A 20,008-nucleotide genomic window follows, 5' to 3' on the forward strand; every position below is an offset into this window, starting at 1 on the left:
GATTTGTCCCACCTCCAGTCGGACAGCCCCTGCGCTGTTAAGGAGGATGAAAGGCCCAGGGAAGGAAAGCAGTCAACGGGAACAGAGGGAAACCTTCTCATAGTTGGGACCCTCCTTCCAGATGATGTTGGGGTATCCTCTAGCACTGAGGTTACCTCTCTGGTGGGGGGGGTGGAGGGGGGCAGACTCCAGTCATTAGGAATGTTAGTAATGGGAGATTCGATCATTAGAAACATAGATAGCTGGGTTTGTGATGACCGGGAGAACCGTATGGTGACTTGCCTGCCTGCTGTGAAGGTTGCGGATCTCTCGAGGCATCTAGATAGACTTATGTGTAGTCCTGGGGAGGAGCTGGTGGTCATGGTACATGTAGGTACCAATGACATAGGGAGGGTAGGAGAGACGTCCTGGAGGCCAAATTTTGGCGGCTAGGAAAGAGACTGAAATCCAGGACCTCTATGGTGGCATTCTCAGAAATGCTCCCAGTTCCACACGCAGGGCCAGGCAGAGCTTCAGAGTCTGGATGCGTGGATGAGACGATGGTGTAGAGAGGAGGGAGTTAGATGTATTAGGAACTGGGGGAACTTTTGGGATGGGGGAGCCTATACAGGAAGGATGGGCTCCACCTAAACCAAAGTGGATCCAGACTGCTGGCACTTAACATTAAGAAGGTTGCAGAGCAGTTTTTAAACTAAAAGATGGGGGAAGCCGATTGCTGCAGAGGAGCACATGGATTGGACAGAGACTTCTCTTCGAGTAGAGTCTATTGATAGAGATTCTCTAGGTTTTAGTCAGGAGGAGAGGATGGAAGAGGATGAAGTATGGGCCAGATCAGATGAGAAACATTCAATAAAGAATCTGACACATCAGAAAAGGGCAGACAAATAAACAGTGACAAGTTTTTAAAGTGCTTGTACACAAATGCTAGAAGTCTAAATAATATGGGTGAACTAGAGTGCCTCGTGTTAAAGGAGGATATTGATATAATAGGCATCACAGAAACCTGGTGGAGTGAGGACAATCAATGGGACACAATCATTTCGGGGTACAAAATATATCGGAAGGACAGAACATGTGGGGGCGGGAAGGGGAGTGGCACTATATGTGAAAGAAAATGTAGAATCAAATGAAATAAAAATCTTAAATGAATCCACATGTTCCATAGAATCTCTATGGATAGTAATTCCATGCTCTAATAAGAATATAACCATAGGAAATCTATTATCGACCACCTGACCAGAATAGTGATAGTGACGATGAAATGCTAAGGGAGATTAGAGAGGCTATCAAAATAAAAATCTCAATAATAGTGGGGGATTTCAATTATCCCCATATTGACTGGGTACATGTCACTTCGGAATGAAATGCAGAGACAAAATTTCTCGATACTTTAAAAGACTGCTTCTTGGAGAAGCTGGTACAGGAGCCCACAAGGGGAGAAGGAACTCTCGATCTAGTCTTGAGTGGAGCGCAGGATCTGGTCCGAGAAGTAACTATAACAGGACCGCTTGGAAATAGTGACCATAATATAATAACATTTAACATTCCTGTGGTGGGAAGAACACCTCAACAGCCCAACACTGTGGCATTTAATTTCAGAAAGGGGAACTATGCAAAAATGAGGAGCTTAGTTAAACAGAAATTAAAAGGTACAGTGACTAGAGTGAAATCCCTGCAAGCTGCATGGACACTTTTCAAAGACATAGTAATAGAGGCTCAACTTAAATGTATACCCCAAATTAAAAAACACAGTAAAAGAACTAAAAAGAGCCACCATGGCTTAACAACCATGTAAAAGAAGCAGTGAGAGATAAAAAGACTTCTTTTTAAAAGTGGAAGTCAAATCCTAGTGAGGTAAATAGAAGGGAGCATAAACACTGCCAAATTAAATGTAAAAATGTAATGAGAAAAGCCAAAAAGGAGTTTGAAGAACAGCTAGCCAAAAACTCAAAAGGTAATAACAAAATGTGTTTTTAAGTACATCAGAAGCAGGAAGCCTGCTAAATGACCAGTGGGGCCTCTGGACGATTGAGATACAAAAGGAGCATTTAAAGACGATAAAGTAATCGCAGAGAAACTAAATGAATTCTTTGCTTCAGTCTTCACGGCTGAGGATGTTAGGGAGATTCCCAAACCTGAGCCGTCTTTTGTAGGTGACAAATCTGAGGAATTGTCACAGATTGAAGTGTCACGAGAGGAGGTTTTGGAATTAATTGAGAAACTTAACAGTAACAAGTCACCGGGACCAGATGGCATTCACCCAAGAGTTCTGAAACAATTCAAATGTGAAATTGCGTAACTATTAACTATGGTTTGTAACCAGTCCTTTAAATCAGCTACTGTACCCAAAGACTGGAAGATAGCTAATGTAATGCCAATATTTAAGATGGGCTCTAGGGGTGATCCTGGCAATTATAGACCGGTAAGTCTAACGTCCGTACCAGACAAATTAGTTGAAACAATAGTAAAGAATAAAATTGTCAGACACATAGAAGAACATAAAATCTTGTCTTGTGCTAAAAATCTTTTCTTCTTTTCATAAGATTTTGCTCCTAAATGGCTGAAATTTTACAAGATCTGTTCTCAAGAGCTTTCTGAAAGCTTTCTGACAACTTGGGCTGCATCCAAATTCACTTTGGAAAGTAAGCCCTACCAGTTTGTGTCTGACACAAACCCTAAATCTTAGGGGTGGGTTTGACTTCAGGAATTTGAATCCAACCTCTTCAGTGAAGTTTGTGGAGGGAATTCAGTTGTCAGATTTAGTTTCCAGCTCATGGCTAATAATCTGAGGTGAAAAATTGTAAATAAAAGGTTTTACAAAGATTAAATGATCTACTGTTGAGATATTTGGCAAAGTTCTGATATGATTTCATTACTAATCATTTTTTGAACCTAGGATACACTTATGTGATTCAGCATACACTCCCTTGTTCTCCAGAAAACATCCCAATGATTAGAAATTGTCTACTGCTCATGCTAAGCAACTCAGCTGTGCTGGGTAATACCTGGTGGTGCTTCAAAATGAAACTGCTTTCAGTTTTTTGTAATCAAAATGAGTGGGACAACTATAAAATGTTTTAGTTGAGTACTGTGCTAGTTTAACTAATGGAAGTTTAATAGTCTTTATTAAAAGACTATTATGAAAGATGACTAAAATGAACATCAGTCTAGCTGTGAGGAACAGAAAACTACTTGATTGTCTTACTCTGGTACATTTTCTGACTCTCATTGGGTCTTTTCTGAAATTAAATTGCAAGGGCTTTAGGGCAGAGACAGAGTCTGCCTACAGCATTTGTTTCTATGGAACCTTTCACAGTGGGACATTGATCCTGATTTGAACCTTGGAGCGCTAACACAATAGAAATAACAATAAAATTTAAATACTTCATAAAGGCCATTTTACACAATGATAATTGTGTCTTTTTCCTTTTAGTTAATCCTTGGTTGATCACAGCCTCACTTACTTTACTATGTGTTTTGCACATCCTTATTTCTTACTGATGGGTATTTTGATGGCTCCTTGACATGGGTTTCTCATCTGATGAAATAATTCCATCAGCTATTCTTTTCCTCTGATAATTGTCTGTGAGCCCTTTACCTCACTTTCCGTCGCTACTCTGAGCTGTATCAGCTTTCCTGCCCTTGTTTGTTACTACTATCTGTAGTGAGTGATTTGGTTGTACTACTCAGGCACATGCTACACGTTTGGAGGAAAAGGGGCATTAAAACCCCAACCACCATTCTGGACTGCTGTACATCAGCACATATACACAACTGAAGGATTCCCACATATCCTCTCCTGACAGTTATTCAATAGCTACTGAGCTGGTTAAAAACATAGGAGCAGGGCTCCCTACAGATAGCAGGGGTGGGTGGAAGAAGAAAGCCAAGACAAAGCACCGAGGATTCTACCTTTTTTCTCATCCCATTCCCCTCCCAGGAAGAAGATGCCCAGGAAATACTCAAACATCAATAAATCAGCAGAGTGTTCCTTTCTCTGAATGGAATAGTATGACCAGTTTGGAAACTAGTTTTTGTACAAATGATTAGCAATGGAAGTTTTAATGGCTTTCTTTTTGTTCTCTGCCCAGATGGAATTACAAAAGCTTGGGCTTGCTTATTTCCACCCTGTTTTTAACTAGGGAGCAGTTTGGGCTGTTAATGAGGAACTGTTTTAATTAAGGATGAGGAAAGCACCATACATTTACTAAAAAGTTGTAACTTCTTTTCTTGTTGAAAAAAAGCCAAGGATTTTAGCATTATTTTTATATAAAATGGTGAGGAAAATGAGTGAGTAGTGTATTAGTTTTTGATAAATATCATATGCATCTGCATTTATCTGTGTAGTATTATTCTACCTGAATACCCAGAGTTAAAACAAAGGATGCTGTCAAGGGGGAATCAAGAGGAAATAAAACAATGACACCTGTGGTAAATAGCAAAAGAGGGGCTGGGATAACAATGTTTGGCCATCAGTTGGGAAGAGGCTATCTCCCTGGCTCCTTCCAGGCTAGAATGGTTTACTCTTCCCGGGGTTGATCCTAGGATCCAAAGGAGCATCCCAGAAAAGGGAAGTAGTTGAGTGAGTTGCCATGGGCTGCCCATGGCATGTCAGTGAGAACTGACAGACATGCATGGAGAGAGAGAGAGAGAGAGGCTGCATCAGAGCAGATAGCTTCTCCCAACCCAGAGATGGAGGTACCTGGGCTAGGTGAAATGTACCAAAGCTTGTAGGGAAAGATTAAGGGTTGGGTGAGGGGAAATATGCATATAGACCTTTATTATTTTACCCTTTGCTCTGCAAGCTTTGTGCCTTCAAGGGAATGAATGGTTTGTTCTGAAGAAACTGTTTTTGAGTCAGCCACTGTCCCAGGTCCCCAGAGTGAAAGGGCTCACAGGTGCCAAAAACTGTTAACACGTGAGAGGAGATCAGGCCCAGAGTGGTTGAATGACATAGTTCTGCCCTGAGAGGTGTGACGGTAACAAGGCTTATTCCCAAAGGGGTTCACTTGAGACGAACTAAAAGGGGTCCAAAGTGCAGTTCAGCCTGTGCCCATGATACACTATAAATAGCTTCAAAGAGCTGGTGAGACAGCTAGAGTTTTGCTATTTAATACAAAGCTGGCATCATTCGAATGATTGGAAGTGCCACCCAACTCATGACAGAGTGACTGTCTCATGGTCCGGAGAACCAAGTGTCACGAGAACTTTTAAAAACTGAAATGAGAGGTACTGAGCCGTTTGCTGATAAATCTAACACAGAAGAGAACCCTCTCTTATAAGCACTAAGAAGACTTCCCTTGTATTTCTAGTTCACTGTCAGGATATTTCACTTGTAAGAGACAAAGACATTGGGGAGCCTGTGATGTGCTCCAGTCAGGGCCATAATAAGAGAGATCCGGAATCACAAGGGAACTCAAGCTGTTATTCGAAAGCTCAGTCTGGATCAAGCAGCTCACATGCCACATCACGTGGCACTGAAACATAAGCAGTAAATGTCATGCTAGTATTTATGCCTTTGTCTGATACGGTGAGATCTCCAAGGCCTCCTATGACTGTTGGTTTGGCAGCTTTGCTTGAAATGGCTCTTATGGGTCATTACTTTGTGATAGATTCTGCTCCCCGTAACACCAGTACAAACCAGGAATAACTCCACTGAAATCATTGACGTTATTCCCCTTGTGCACTGAGGTAACTGAGATCACAATCTAGCTCTTTGGACCTTATTCAGACTTCACTGGGAGCTGCAGATGTTCAGCAGCTGTAAGGTTTGGGCCTTTACAAATACCTACTTGCACTATTCTCTGTGCTATGGGTGAGTCAGGTTTCTATAAATACAGAAGTGTAGAAATTAACATACCACCTACTGCAGTCACTTTCTATTTATTTGTAATTTTTACCAAATAGACGTGCTTTGAGTCTGTTAAAGTTGAAAAAAATTACTGCTGTTACCCCTTTTGTAAATCTGTTCAGATCGGTTTCATTTTCTAGTCCTGTTTCTTTCATCATGTCCTTTGATACTGAAACTTTTACTAGTCCATAAGCCTTTTAATCCTATCTGCGTATGGTGTATGAAGAATAAATCAATAACAGTATGGCCATTCCTGCTGGCAAGTTGCTGATATTAAAACAAAAAGCCTTAAAAACTGAATTATAAATTATAAGTAACTTGAGACCAATCTGCAGACTGTGGTTCAGGCTCCAACTGCATTGATGCCAGACTTCACAGATGCCTGGTTTTTATATACATTGAGCTTACTTTCACAGGTTTCCAAGAACCTGATGTTATACTATCACAGTTATCCCCAAACTTGTTACCTCATACCCCCCTTACCCTTGTCTGTGCCCGCCTCCATCCCAGAGCCAACGCCCGGAGTGGGGCCACGGCTCCAGGAAGGGGGGGACACGGCCAGGGGTAGGGGGCCACAGCTGGGGGTGGGGCTGGGTCAGGGAGCAGAGCCTCAGGCGGGGGCATGGGGCCAGGAGTGGAGCTGGCTGGCACTCCCTCCCCATATCCTGTGGGGGCTGATCTGGGCCCCCCAAACATTCCTCTGTGACTGCTGTGTGGCACACCCCACCGTCTGGGGACCTCTGCACTATCAGCTTTAGCCCACTAGCCAGACCTATGCACACATAGGGAGAGCATATGCAGACTGCTAGTCCTTTACCTGTAGCTACATGCATATGCCAAGACAGTTCATTACCCTTGGGGGTCATCTTTCTCTGGCCACTTCCAGCTCAGGGTACTGAAGGATCTGAAAAGACAGTATCTTTATCCTGAACCAAAATTAAGACCACCCCCAAACTTCAGTGTTTTGAATTCAACTCACCTACTGTTGCAAATAGCTCCTCTCTCTATAGTGACCTAACCTAACCCACCAGATCCCAAATTTGGGTTATTTGAAATCAGGGTTCCAGAATTATGACTTAGCCCATCTCTGTGTATGTTAGCAGTCTGGTCTATACTCAGTCTAACAATGTCCTTTCATTTGTTTGTCAACTTAGAGTTTAACAAAATTCCCAAACATGTACCCTACATAGTTTCAAAATGAGGTAAATTGTTGCGGAGCGTATATATTAGGTGTCTGCTGGAAGTGACTGCACTCTTGACCAGGTGTAAGGAGAGGTAATAAACCACTGCACAACCCTTGGTTCCTTGCAGGTTGCTAGGGCACTGTCATATCTCAGTTTTAAAAAGCCTGGGTTGTTTCTGAGCTGTCCTTTTTTCAAAAGGTTAGTGGCTTATCACTCGTTATTTTAGGCGTATATGCCGAAGGAGAGGAAATGCGAAATACGCCGTTATAAAAAAGAGAGTTAAATCCCTCCATGAAATTTGTTGTGATTTGTGAAAGAGCACAGCAGCCAAACCAAGCTGACATCTGACCGTCTTGGGAGATGCGGATTTTACTGTGGAAAGCAATGCAGGCTGATTGTCAGAACCTTTGAGGGTAACACACATGCAGGCACTATTACACTTTCTCTGGACTTTCATTTTTCTTTTCTTGAGTCTTTGTGTTTTATTGGTAGATCTTAGGGAGGACTATAAATGGGGGGTAAAACCACATCTCATTGAGGCTCTAAATGGTACTGGGATACAAACCAAAGAAAAGGAATCCAAACATTTTAAGATAAGAAAGTGCATATAAGCACCCTGAGTACAGGCAATAGTTATATAATTGTGATTAATGAATGTTCGTGTTTATTGTCCCAGATTAAAGTGATTTTTAAAGACAATTTAGAATTGTTTTTCCTTGTGGTGTTGTTATGAGTTCTCGAAGAGTAAGCACTGTCATTTTCATGAGGATACACTATTCTTCATACATAGAGGTTGAATCTCTGCTTTAACTGTAAAACTCAATTCAGTCTTAACTATGGGTATGTTTACACTGCAATCACGGCTAGTTCACTCAGATACTGTAGAAGCCTGCCCAGAACCCAGGGCACTTACTCAAGCGGGTAGCCTGTGCTGAAACCCATGCCACTGCAGCTTCACTGCTCTGGTATCTGAGTTAGGTAGATTAACAATAGCTTGGATAGGTCTGTGCAAGCTGTCATCACGATCAGTGATTGCAGTGTAGATATACCCTAAGAAGCCACGACTGGTTCCTCTGACTTAGGAACTTGTAAAATGCTCATCACTGAAGTATGCAGGCAACCTTTCTCTTCTGCCCTGGTGTTTAATTCCCACTTACCTCTACTCTAGTCCTCATAGCCCAATTATTTGTGGCCATTAACTTGCCCGTCTGCCCTTGGACTCTATATGCTGTGAGCTATTCTTACATGCCAGCTCAGTAGCGTTCCAGTTTGATATGTGGGTAACTAAGATGTAAATACAACTTCTTTGCAGCTCACACCAACCCTGTTCTTGATTACAGGCTTGAAGTGCCTTCTGATGTTTCTCAGAAGACCAGGAAGATCCCACCTTCTATATTACAGAGCTCATTGTCAAGGAAGGGGTAGATTAGGAAATCTGCACAAAAATGTATTGTGTACTAAATTGTGAAGTAGATGAAGCTAGCTAACATGATATTTCTCTGTAGGTCCCATTTCATTCTTGATCATTATTGCCAGAAGCAGACAACTCATGTAATTACAAAAGAAATTAGAATCATGCCACTGCATATCTCTGAGAAGAAAAGGTTTAGCATTAGAATCAAAATGCATTTTGCATGTAATGCTCCAGTAGAGGAACACTAAGGATGTTTCAAGAGTAGTCACGTTGTACAACATAAAAACCTTCCCAGAAGCAATTTCATTAGTTCTCCTGTGTGCTTGCAGACAGAACGAAACCAAATGTGGGGTTAAAAAGGGATAGAAACTATTTCTGCAGTTCAGGGAACATAAAGAATGAGTTTAGAGAGAAACAGTTGCAATGAACACATTGCCAGGGTTTCAGACTTTGAGCAATGCTATGAGGACATTGCCCTTTGTCGTGCAAGCTTAGCCCCTTCTTAAAAGCCTGGAATAGTGTGATAAGTTAGTCAGTAGCTTTTCTATGAAAACCTCACTGCTGCTGACATGCCGCTGGCATGCTGAAAAGTAAGAGAAGGGAGATCCTGAAATATATCTGGATCTCATACTGAGTCTCACTAGTCTTTTGCTTTGGTCCATGTGGTGATTACATCAAAGAGAAGAAAAATATGTGAGGTGGGGAGCATGGATTGCCCCAAAGATGCTTTTTAAGTGATTTTTTTCTCACCAAATAAGGTAATATTCAAGAGAGAGAGAAGAATTGAGGCGATGGTGATGGGAGAATTGAATGCTATAAGTCCCTGCGGTAGCTTCTGTCCATGCACAAAGTACAACATAATTTAAATCATTTTTTTATATATTGCTGGAAGAGCTCCATTCAGAGTTCTAGACCCTATAACACTTTTATTTGCTTGGATGAGTGTACTTAGTTTTGTATATTTTAAATAACAACTTGCCTAACAAAGTCAGACTGATCTGCACTAGCTGTCTGCATATTGCGATGACAGTAATGATGAGGAACTCAAAGACCTGTAAACTACAAATATTCAGCCTAAGAACCACCCAGCTATGGGAGATGGTATATCTGTTTTGCTGGGTATGACTGAGTAAAGTGAATTGTTTGACATCCCCTGGCACGGTTGTGGCAGACTCAGGAATAGAAGCCAGGAAGCCTGCATTCCAGTCCTGTTTCTGCCCCCTAGATTACATTCCTTTTGACTAGCTCTATAGAGTACAATCCTCAACTAGATACAGACACGGCAAAGAGACAAAACACGTGAATAGAGATATCACCATAGATATCTATTTTTAAAACTGTACTTATTTGAACAAATGACAATGGAAGTTAAAAATACCAAGAAATAAAACAGGATAGGGAGATCCTGTCAGATGTCCAAGAGCTAAATAGTTGTAAGTCTGTTTCCACAGTAAGAGGGATAATATATGAAACACAAAAGGTCTGTTTTTGAAGACTGTGCCACATTCAGATGTTTCTCTCCTCTTCCTGAAAACCCGAGATGGAAATGGCTAATCAAGTCTAGCTAACATATGAAATCTGATGAAGTCACAACCCGAGGTACTGTGACCTGAAATCTATTAAAGTAATGTAGTCCTAAATTAGCAGATAAGAATAGTCACTTTATAATGAGATATTAGAGTGCTGCATTTTTAAAGATGGAATTACTCTATGTCCTAGATTTTCATTTTTGCAATATACTATGAATGGTGGTTTTCAAATCCTAACTGTACGATTTCTTGCTTTCTCCAGGAGAGATGGAAGAATTGGAAACACTGTGGTTGACTGGTATTTGTCATAATGAGAAGAATGAAGTCATGAGCAGCCAGCTGGATATTGACAACATGGCAGGCGTATTTTACATGCTCGCAGCAGCCATGGCACTCAGCCTAATAACCTTTGTCTGGGAACATCTGTTTTACTGGAAACTCAGATTCTGCTTCACCGGGGTCTGCACAGACAGGCCAGGATTGTTGTTCTCAATCAGTAGGGTTAGTATAACTTTCATAAACCTCTTTTATCCAGTAGTTAATATAACAACTAGTTTCTTAAAACCACTAATCCACACCTGTGAGGCAGGCATATTTTCTCTCAATTTATCCCTTTGCTGAATATCTGAAACATTTTAAAAACTTTGATAAGATGTTCCACTGGGTTTGTATTATAGTTGCATTTCATATGCACTCCTAGGGATTTTTTGTTTTGTTCTTTCATTTGATAGCTGTGACTGCAAGCTGTCTGATGGACTAGCACATGTCAGGATAGTCAATAAGCAAATACAGAAATCGCAGGCTATGGATTCTTCGTTAGGGAAAGGTTTAATGGAGAAATATAAGATTTACTTGTTAGCGGGAACTGGGCTAATCATTGGAATGAATCAATTTTTTAAAACCTGCATTAATCAGATGATAAATATTAACTCTCAGTACTGTGCATTTCATAGAACATGTGGGGTTCTAAGAGTGTTAAATAGTCTAGAAGGTATTACTCAGCTACATTTTCCTAATTAATTAGATTCCTTCAATAAACTCAGATTAGACACACAAAAATGTAATTTATTTATATGGTTAGAGATTAGGTCAATTTCTAAAGATAATTCTACCTATTAAAAAGTCCAAATAGATGATTGTAGAAGTAAAAGCAGAAAATATGTGTAGTCTTACTCTTTTTGACAAACGAGGGTTTTTTTATGCATCAAACATTAAATAGCCAATGGACTCTGAAATTTTTTTAATGTACGCAAAGTGAATAGAACCATAGCAATATGCATATTTGCCCCAAAACATGTTGAGGCTACTCCCCAGAGTAAATCCAAACTCTATTGGACTTGCAGCTAAAAGGAGTAGCGTAGAGTAAATGTTATGTCCTATTCTCTTGGTAAGGGATTTTGCCCTGTGATACCCTATGTGGAAAGCTTACAGTTGTGGCCCATGAGTGTTAGCACCAAACTCAGTGGTGTGGGCATTTTAAATGTTTGTTTTACTTCTTCTGAGACTGATCCTTGGACACATTCAGATCTATGTTGCCATCAGAGGGAGTTTGGGGTAGGCAAGGAATGTGGCCCTTATGAATTTAAAGTTGTTTTGTTATGACTGCATCTAACTTTTGGAAAAAAAACACCTTTATATACTTTTTTGTTTGCAATGTTTATATGGAACTACAAAACTGCAAGATGGGACTTTTAATTTTGGTGCTTCTTTGTAGACCAGTTTTACAGACAGCTGCAAGTAAAAGCTGTTATTTTCACTGAATACTGTCCTGGACCAGATACTTACGAAGCTGACTTATGCATAAATTTGAGCTTCCTAAACAACCCCACCTTTAAAAAATGCACCATACACAATCACTTCTCCTTTTTCATATTGGCTTCTTTACTTTTTCAAGTGAGATACACTGTAGACCTCTTTACCCCCCATCCGCTTTACCTCCACTCCACTCCTGGCCTCCCAGCTGGGCAAATCAGAGATGGACTTTGTAGTCTGAAGATGTTTCCAAACTGAATTATATGGAGAATATTTTCTGTGGGGAAAATCATGCTCAGTTGTATTAAATATAATCCATTTTAACACCATTTGGTAAATTTTGCCGTTTGCATAAAATGTTAATTTAGTGCCCTTTGGTTTTGGTTTTGTTTCTTTTAGAAAAGGTGATTCATTTTTGCGATGTGGTGGGAGAGTAGGTGTTTGGTAAAGGAACCAGGATAAGGGACATAAGCAGGTTATGTACACTGCAAAGCAATGTTATGCTTCTGGCATCTTTCTAGCAAATTTATCGTGAAACACTTTAGAGTTATTCTAATATGATTACAGAATTAAATAACTGAGGGGGGCGAGAGAGAGAAGAGAGATGTTTTCAGCTACATTCGTAATGAGTTGCAGAGCTGTTGAGCAGAAAGAGAGAGAAGTTGTTTCAGATGACAGTAACTGCAGAGATTAAGGCTCCTGCTTCAACAGTAGTTGAGGGTTTTTGTGGGGGGAAGGTAGGGATTGTGGGAGGGGAAGGTGAAAGAGAAACCAATGCCTGGTATGTTAGTAGGACTTTGATTTTAATGGATTCCAAAACAAACAGGAGGCAGTGGGAGTAGTTAGAAGAAGATGAGGATGCTGTAGTTGTGTTTCTTTGTGTATGGGAGGGAGCAGGCAGCAGCATCCTACACGTGTTGGTGCACAAAGATCTGGAGTAGTGTGAGGCTATGGAGAAGAATGTGCAATAATCCAGGTGAGAGGAGATGAAGTCTTGGAAGACCAGTGTTTGCTGTGCTCCAAAGCAGTGTTTCCCAAATTGTGTCGCATGGACCACTGATGGTTTGACGAGAGATTAAAATGATCTCATGGTGCTGACTCTCCTCCTTTGGTTTGCATTAAGGCTGCTGAAAATATTTTACTCTTCCGCATAAGCCATTGTTGCTGTTACCTAGGGTATGTTATGTGGTTGTGAATGGGTGAGGAGGTGGCTCATATGATTGTCTCATGGGCCATCTCCTCTTTCCTTTGCACAGTCTTTAAATTTGTGATCCACCCTGTGAAAAGGTTTGAGAAACTGTGCTCTAAAGGATCAGCTTGGTCCTATGGGTTTATTGCTAAAGCATCTAGGTATGCTGTAGACTAACGTAGATTTATCTTCTGTGAGAGCCCATCCAGTGTTCTTAGGAAGACCTTAAATAGTAACCATCATTGAAAGCAATGAAATCCATACCTACAGAAATGACACCAACTTTAAGGCTGAGATTCACAAGAGTGAGAGTAGCTAAAAAGGAAAGTTCTCATTTACTTTGCAAAACCCAGGCACTTTAAATGGGGAATTGGCACATTTCATCTTCAGTTGTATTTCCTTGGTGTTATAGGTTTGTTATGGCTATAATGTTCCATTCATGTCATCTGCGAGTGAGAGAGAGGTTTTTGCTGTGACAAACAAATAATGGGGGGGGGGGTGTTTCTTGGGGGGGGGCTCCAGTGATTTCATCTGCTTCATGAAACCATTGCATTAATAATATTTTGCAAACATCTTTAGAATCCAAGGGGACTCCAAGCCAGTCATATTTCCCTTTGATGAGTCTGTAGTGTCTGCAAGGAGTTACTGATGTTCATTCAGGGTTTTCTTATCCTGGTTAATGCAGAAGCTTTCTAGGAAGCCTGCTATCTGTCCTGTTCATTTCAATATTTTTCTGTAGCGTTCAGAAAACAGGCTTACTACATTCCCTTGAAATGTTAGTGTAATCCTGTAACAAAAGTCTTACGTTTTTGCAACGAAAGAGCTGCTCTGTTTTACAGCATATTGTAAATCTGCCTGTTATTTTCCCTTATTTGTATTTGAAATTCTCCCAACTACTTTGAAAAAGCTACTCCTTTCACAAGCAAATTCACAGCTAATTCATCCTAAAGGAAAGCGTAAAATTTAATAGAATCCTGCTACAGATGGGTAAACAGGTTTAAATTAAAATATGAACTGACTTCAATCTTCACTCCAAAATGCAAAGCAAATCCAATTTCAAAAAGTTAATTTAACGTTTTAGAACATTTTATTTTTCATGTTTGCAATACACCACACTAATTCTGGCTGGGACAGGAAACAACAGAACTGAAATACCATGTGGGCTGACTTTTTCTGTTTGACTGGAAGTGGGAAAATAGGATAAGTTTCAGGCAAATCCCTGTTCTTGCTCAGCTCTAGACTTGTTTTCTAGACCAACAGGTGTGGGTATTTCAGATAAGCATCCAGGCTTCTGGGTCCTCACTGATCTTCTGTGATTTCCCCATTGATGGCTAGGTATTCTCTGTAGTTAACACCTTTTCAAAAGACAAGGAGAAGGGAATGATGGGTAGGGACTTTTAAACAAGTAAGAAAAGAACCATAAAACCAAAAAATATTATAAACAAGTCAATTACAAAAGAGCAAGGCCCTTAATTTTTGCTTTGTATGCATGTTACTATGGTTAAATTCTGTTGCTATCGCTCACTTTTTGCTCAGGCAAAATACTCGCTGCAATCATAAGAGTTTTTCCCCAGTAAGGAGTGAATAAAAAATTATTGACTGACCTGGGCATTTGGCCCATTGCCTTTGTTGGGACATTTGTCTGACCAATGACTAAGGAGTTTATGGTTTCAAAAGTCCTTCTAACAATACAATCCATACATCTTAACGTGCTACATAACTTCTAGAACTTCTCTTGGATTTTGTATTTAAACTAAGTCATACCGAAATCCTTTATTGGCCTATTTATTTAGCATCAACTTTATAGTTCAATTTAGCAGATGTCAGCAGTCTGTGAGAGCTTCTTCATAAACTAGGGCATTCCATTGCTTTTGCACAGCTAACAGGCTGAAACAGGAGTAAGCAAAAATGCAGACATTTTTTATGCTAACAAGAAAACTGGGAAAAAAACAGATAATATGCATTATGTGCATTGTAATTATGCTACATTCATAATTACTCCCTTTGCTGATAATTAGCAGCAAATTAAAAAATAACAGTATAAAGGTATCATACATAAAATGCATTTATATTATGTTTACATTCCGTTTTGGCTGCTTAGGATTTGCAGATCTTTACTGAATTTAATTTACAGGAATTAAACTTAGTGTTTCAGTTGTCTGTGGACAACAGAAATGAACATTTCTCTTTGTTCTCATTGTTACAATTGTCGAGATCTTGTAGGCATAACCCTTGAAACACCAAGTGGTGCCCCTCTGCCCATGAGTATGGCACGTATTTACCTAGCTGTCACACCAATTACCCAGCAGGAAGTAAAGAATAGTATTCAAGAAGACTATAAGAAGTCTTCAGTGTTTTCACCAGGAAAGCCATGGCCACCAGAATTCACACTCACTGCTGATGTTGCACTATGTATTAGCCCTTTGTTAACTGACTACTGTGAAGGACCTCTTCCTGACGTACTTAAATTGAGTAGTTCCTACTATGTAAGTAGTTCCATTGATTTCTATAGGATCACTCATGGAGTTAAGTACTGTTCAGTGTTTGTGAGGGTAGCAGTCATGTCAAAGAGGTTGACACATTAAAGAATAATGATTTTCGTAGGATCTCGAATGGACAGGAGTTGCTGTGGCAAGGAGGAGGATGCTAGAAAAAGAGAGGGATCAGAATTTATGATGGGCTCAAGTCCTTGTTTGTCCTGCCTTCATCTTCCCGCCAGGAAACCTTCTTGACATGCCCATCAGATTGGGAGCAGCTGGTGGCTTACTCATGGCTGGAGGCAGAAAACTTTATTTTTTTTTATCCAGTGCTAACAGTATAACTGTATAAAGAAAAGGAGGACTTGTGGCACCTTAGAGACTAACAAATTTGTTAGAGCATAAGCTTTTGTGGGCTACAGCCCACTTCATCGGATGCATAGAATGGAACATATAGTAAGAAGAGATATATATATATACACATACAGAGAAGGTGAAAGTTGCCATACAAACTGTAAGAGGCTAATTAATTAAGATGAGCTATTATCAGCAGGAGAAAAAAAACTTTTGTAGTGATAAACACCTACAAGATCTCTATCAAGCATTCTTAAAACTACAGTTCCCATCTGCTGAAGTGAAAAAACAGATTGACAGAGCCAGAAGAGTACCCAGAAGTCACCTACTACAGGACAGGCCCAACAAAGAAAATAACAGAACGCCACTAGCTGTCACCTTCAGCCCCAACTAAAACCTCTCCAGCATATCATCAAAGATTTAAACCTATCCTGAAAAATGATCCCTCACTCTCACAGATCTTGGGAGACAGTCCAGTCCTCGCTTACAGACAGCCGCCCACCCTGAAGCAAATACTCTCCAGCAACCACACAACAAAAACACTAACCCAGGAACCTATCCTTGCAACAAAGCCTGATGCCAACTCTGTCCACATATTTATTCAAGTGACACCATCATAGGATCTAATCACATTAGTCACACCATCAGGGGCTCGTTCACCTGCACATCTTCCAATGTGATATATGCCATCATGTGCCAGCAATGCCCCTCTGCCATGTACATTGGCCAGACCGGACAGTCTCTACTCAAAAGAATAAATGGACACAAATCTGACATCAGGAATCGTAACATTCAAAAACCAGTAGAAGAACACTTCAACCTCTCTGGCCACTCAGTAAAAGATTTAAGGGTGGCAATTTTGCAACAGAAAAGCTTCAAAAACAGACTCCAAGGAGAAACTGCTCAGCCTGAATCAATATGCAAACTACATACCATTAACTTGGGTTTGAATAGAGACTGGGAGTGGCTGGGTCATTACACATATTGATTCTATTTCCTTATGTTAAGTATCCTCCTCACACCTTCTTGTCAACTGTCTAAATGGGCCATCTTGATTATCACTACAAAAGTTTTTTTCTCCCTGTTGATAATAGCTCATCTTACTTAATTAGCCTCTTACAGTTTGTATGGTAACTTCCACCTTCTCTGTATGTATATATGTCTATTTTCTTACTATATGGTCCATTCTATGCATCCGACGAAGTGGGCCATAGCCCACAAAAGCTTATGCTCTAATAAATTTGTTTGTCTCTGAGGGGCCACAAGTACTCCTGTTCTTTTTGTGGATACAGACTAACACGGCTGCTACTCTGAAACCTGTCAGTATAATAGTATAACTTTCTCCTTTTTAATACCTGAGGCCTATGGTGCCAAAGAATGATACAGTTTGGGGAAAACGTTTTGTTTGATGTTAGCAATGCTTTTCTTTTACTGTTACATAGATGAAATCAAGAAATATTTATCATCGCTGTCTTATGTATGATTCTAGAAATATGCTGCAGGAAGACAGCATGCCCTTCTGCTCTTTGTGCTCATTAAATAAGTGATGTCCAATTTAATCATATTGCTAAGAATGAAATATGTAAAATTACAGTATTTAAAGTTTCCAGTTGGTGATATAATTTGTTTTATGTTACTCTTATTACAGGGTATTTATAGCTGTATTCATGGAGTGCACATTGAGGAAAAAAAGAAATCACCTGACTTTACTCTGACCAGCTCCCAAACCAACATGTTAAAACTACTACGAACAGCCAAAAATATGACCAATATTAATCCTTCAAGAATTAATTCCCCCAAAAGAACAGGTGATTTTATTCAAAGGGGTTCGCTAATTATGGACATGGTCATGGATAAGGGGAATTTGATATTCTCTGAAAACAGGTCTTTTCAGCCAAAGGACAACCTTTTTGGTGACAATATGAGTGAACTGCAAACATTTGTCAGCAGCCGACACAAAGACAATCTTAACAACTATGTTTTCCAAGGTCAGCATCCTCTCACACTAAATGAATCAAATCCAAATACAGTGGAAGTTGCTGTTACAGCAGAAGCAAAAGTAAACTCCAGACCCAGGCAGCTTTGGAAAAAATCTGTGGAATCTTTACGTCAAGAATCGATCCTTCAGAGCCAAGGTTCACAGAGAGAAAATGGTTCGGAAGAAAATAGGCAGCATTCTGTGAAGGGCCAGAGATACCTTCCTGAGGAGATTGTCCATTCGGATGTATCGGAGACCTCAAGCAGAGCCACTTGCCATATGGAACCCGAAAACAATAACAAACACCACAAAACCAAGGACAATGTTAAAAAGAGATCAGTGGTGTCAAAATACCCAAAGGACTGTAGTGATGTGGAGCTGACATACCTGAAAACCAAACAAAGTGCTCCTCGGGATAAAATTTACACAATCGATGCTGACAAGCAGCCAGGTCTCCACCTGAACCCACCCCAGTATATTGAAAATATTGTCCTTCCAGAGACTATTGAATTCCCTGCTGTTTACCAAGATCACAATGACAACTACAGGAAAGCAGAACACGGTAACAGGACTCCTTTGCATAATGAAGACAGTCTTCCAAATAATGACCAGTACAAACTTTATTCAAAGCACTATAGCTTAAAAGATAAAAATGCTTCGCTAGGCGAGGTGAATGATAGATACAGACAGAATTCCACCCATTGCAGGAGCTGTCTTTCAAATCTGCCCAGTTACACAGGCCATTATTCAAGCAGGTCTCCCTATAAATGTGATGCTTGCTTGCGGATGGGGAACCTGTATGATATTGATGAAGATCAAATATTGCAGGAAGCAGCCAGCTCGGAGCATCCTGAAGAAATGTATGAGCATGACTGGGTTCAGAATAATGCAATCCAGCATCAGAAAAAGGATAAGATGAGGATCAGTAGGCAACACTCTTTTGACAACATCCCCGATAAGTCCAGGGACATAGATATTGGAAGGCCTGCTCGCAGCATAAGCTTGAAAGAGAAAGAGAGGTTTCTAGACTGCAGCTCATATGCAAACACATTTCATGTCCCCCCAAGCAAACTGTTGAGTAACAAGAGCTCACTCGTAACGCAAACTCTGGAGGACAGTAAGCGGAGCAAATCCCTGTATCCTGATCACTCTGCAGATAACCCTTTTCTGCACTCCTATCGTGATGACCAGCACTTAGTTTTTGGCCGAAGTCCTGCTGATCTTTACAAACAATCATTAGCAGCAAAAGCAAGAAATGATACTTATTCAAGGTCATCAATAAAGTCCACAGCATCATATAGTTCCCGAGATGGCCGGGTCCATAATGATATGTACCTTTCAGAGCATGTTATGCCTTATGTTGCAAATAAGAATAGTGTGTACTCAACTCCAAGAGTTTTAAATTCCTGCAGCAATAGACGTGTGTATAAGAAAATGCCTAGTATTGAATCAGACGTTTAAGTTTCCCATTTACACTTTATAGGGAAAAATAGTTGCCACCATCTTAGAGGCAAAGAGTGCATTCTTAAACAGTACTATGCTAAATGATAATATGCAATACCCTCAGGACTTGAATAGGTAAGAGGATATGACATCTTTTTAGATGTATCCAGGGTTTGTTGAAAACTGGGGGGAAGCCATTTATATAACTGGAGGTTGAATTGAAGAGCCCCAAGACACACTGGCGCTGACTTTTATTTTTCCCAGTGAGTGCTCCACCTCCCCTCCCGCCAAGCGCCTGTTGGTGGCCCTGCCCAACAGCTCTGGGTGGTGGGTGCTGAGCACCCTCTATTTTTTTCCTGTAGGTGCTTGAGCCCCGGAGCACCCACTGAGTTGGCACCTATGCCAAGATATGTTGGCAACTATGCTCTTTTGTATTTTGATTATTTTACTGGTTTAGTTATGCTAAATTCTGTTGCTGAGCATCACTCAATGTATTTCTGTCATCAGGAATGTTTAATGGTTTTCTAATACTGGATGAGCAATATGGTATGCATGTAGTTTGACAGACAAAAAAAAAAGCGAAGAGCGCATTTGCACTGTAACTAAATACAGGCTTGTAAAAGAATAGAGAGTTAGACTTTCAAAGCTATATTTTAGTTTCATATTTGTTTTCAAACGTCAAAATAATTAAAAAGAAAAAAACTCAGGGCCCTAAAATGGAATAAAAAACTGTGTTAGCACAAAAATGTTATGCTCATTCTAATCTCATAAAGATAAATATGGAAAATATAGGCCCAAACTGTTATGTATCAAAAGGAAGACATATGGATATTGGTT

The 20,008-nt window shown here is 40.2% G+C and overlaps 1 protein-coding gene across 1 annotated transcript in view; it reads left to right on the forward strand.

The window, feature by feature from the left end:
- The window catches only part of GRIN2A (glutamate ionotropic receptor NMDA type subunit 2A), a 288,119-nt gene extending 268,134 nt beyond the window's left edge, over positions 1 to 19,985 (forward strand). The window contains exons 11-12 of the mRNA XM_074965468.1: positions 10,241 to 10,479; positions 17,399 to 19,985. Coding sequence (XP_074821569.1) covers positions 10,241 to 10,479; positions 17,399 to 19,189 — 2,030 coding nt within the window. The 3' untranslated portion in view covers positions 19,190 to 19,985. The remainder of the gene's footprint in view (positions 1 to 10,240; positions 10,480 to 17,398) is intronic.
- Positions 19,986 to 20,008: the final 23 nt, after the last annotated feature.

This window comes from Natator depressus, chromosome 10 (assembly GCF_965152275.1).
Source record: "Natator depressus isolate rNatDep1 chromosome 10, rNatDep2.hap1, whole genome shotgun sequence".
Classification (NCBI taxonomy): domain Eukaryota; kingdom Metazoa; phylum Chordata; order Testudines; family Cheloniidae; genus Natator; species Natator depressus.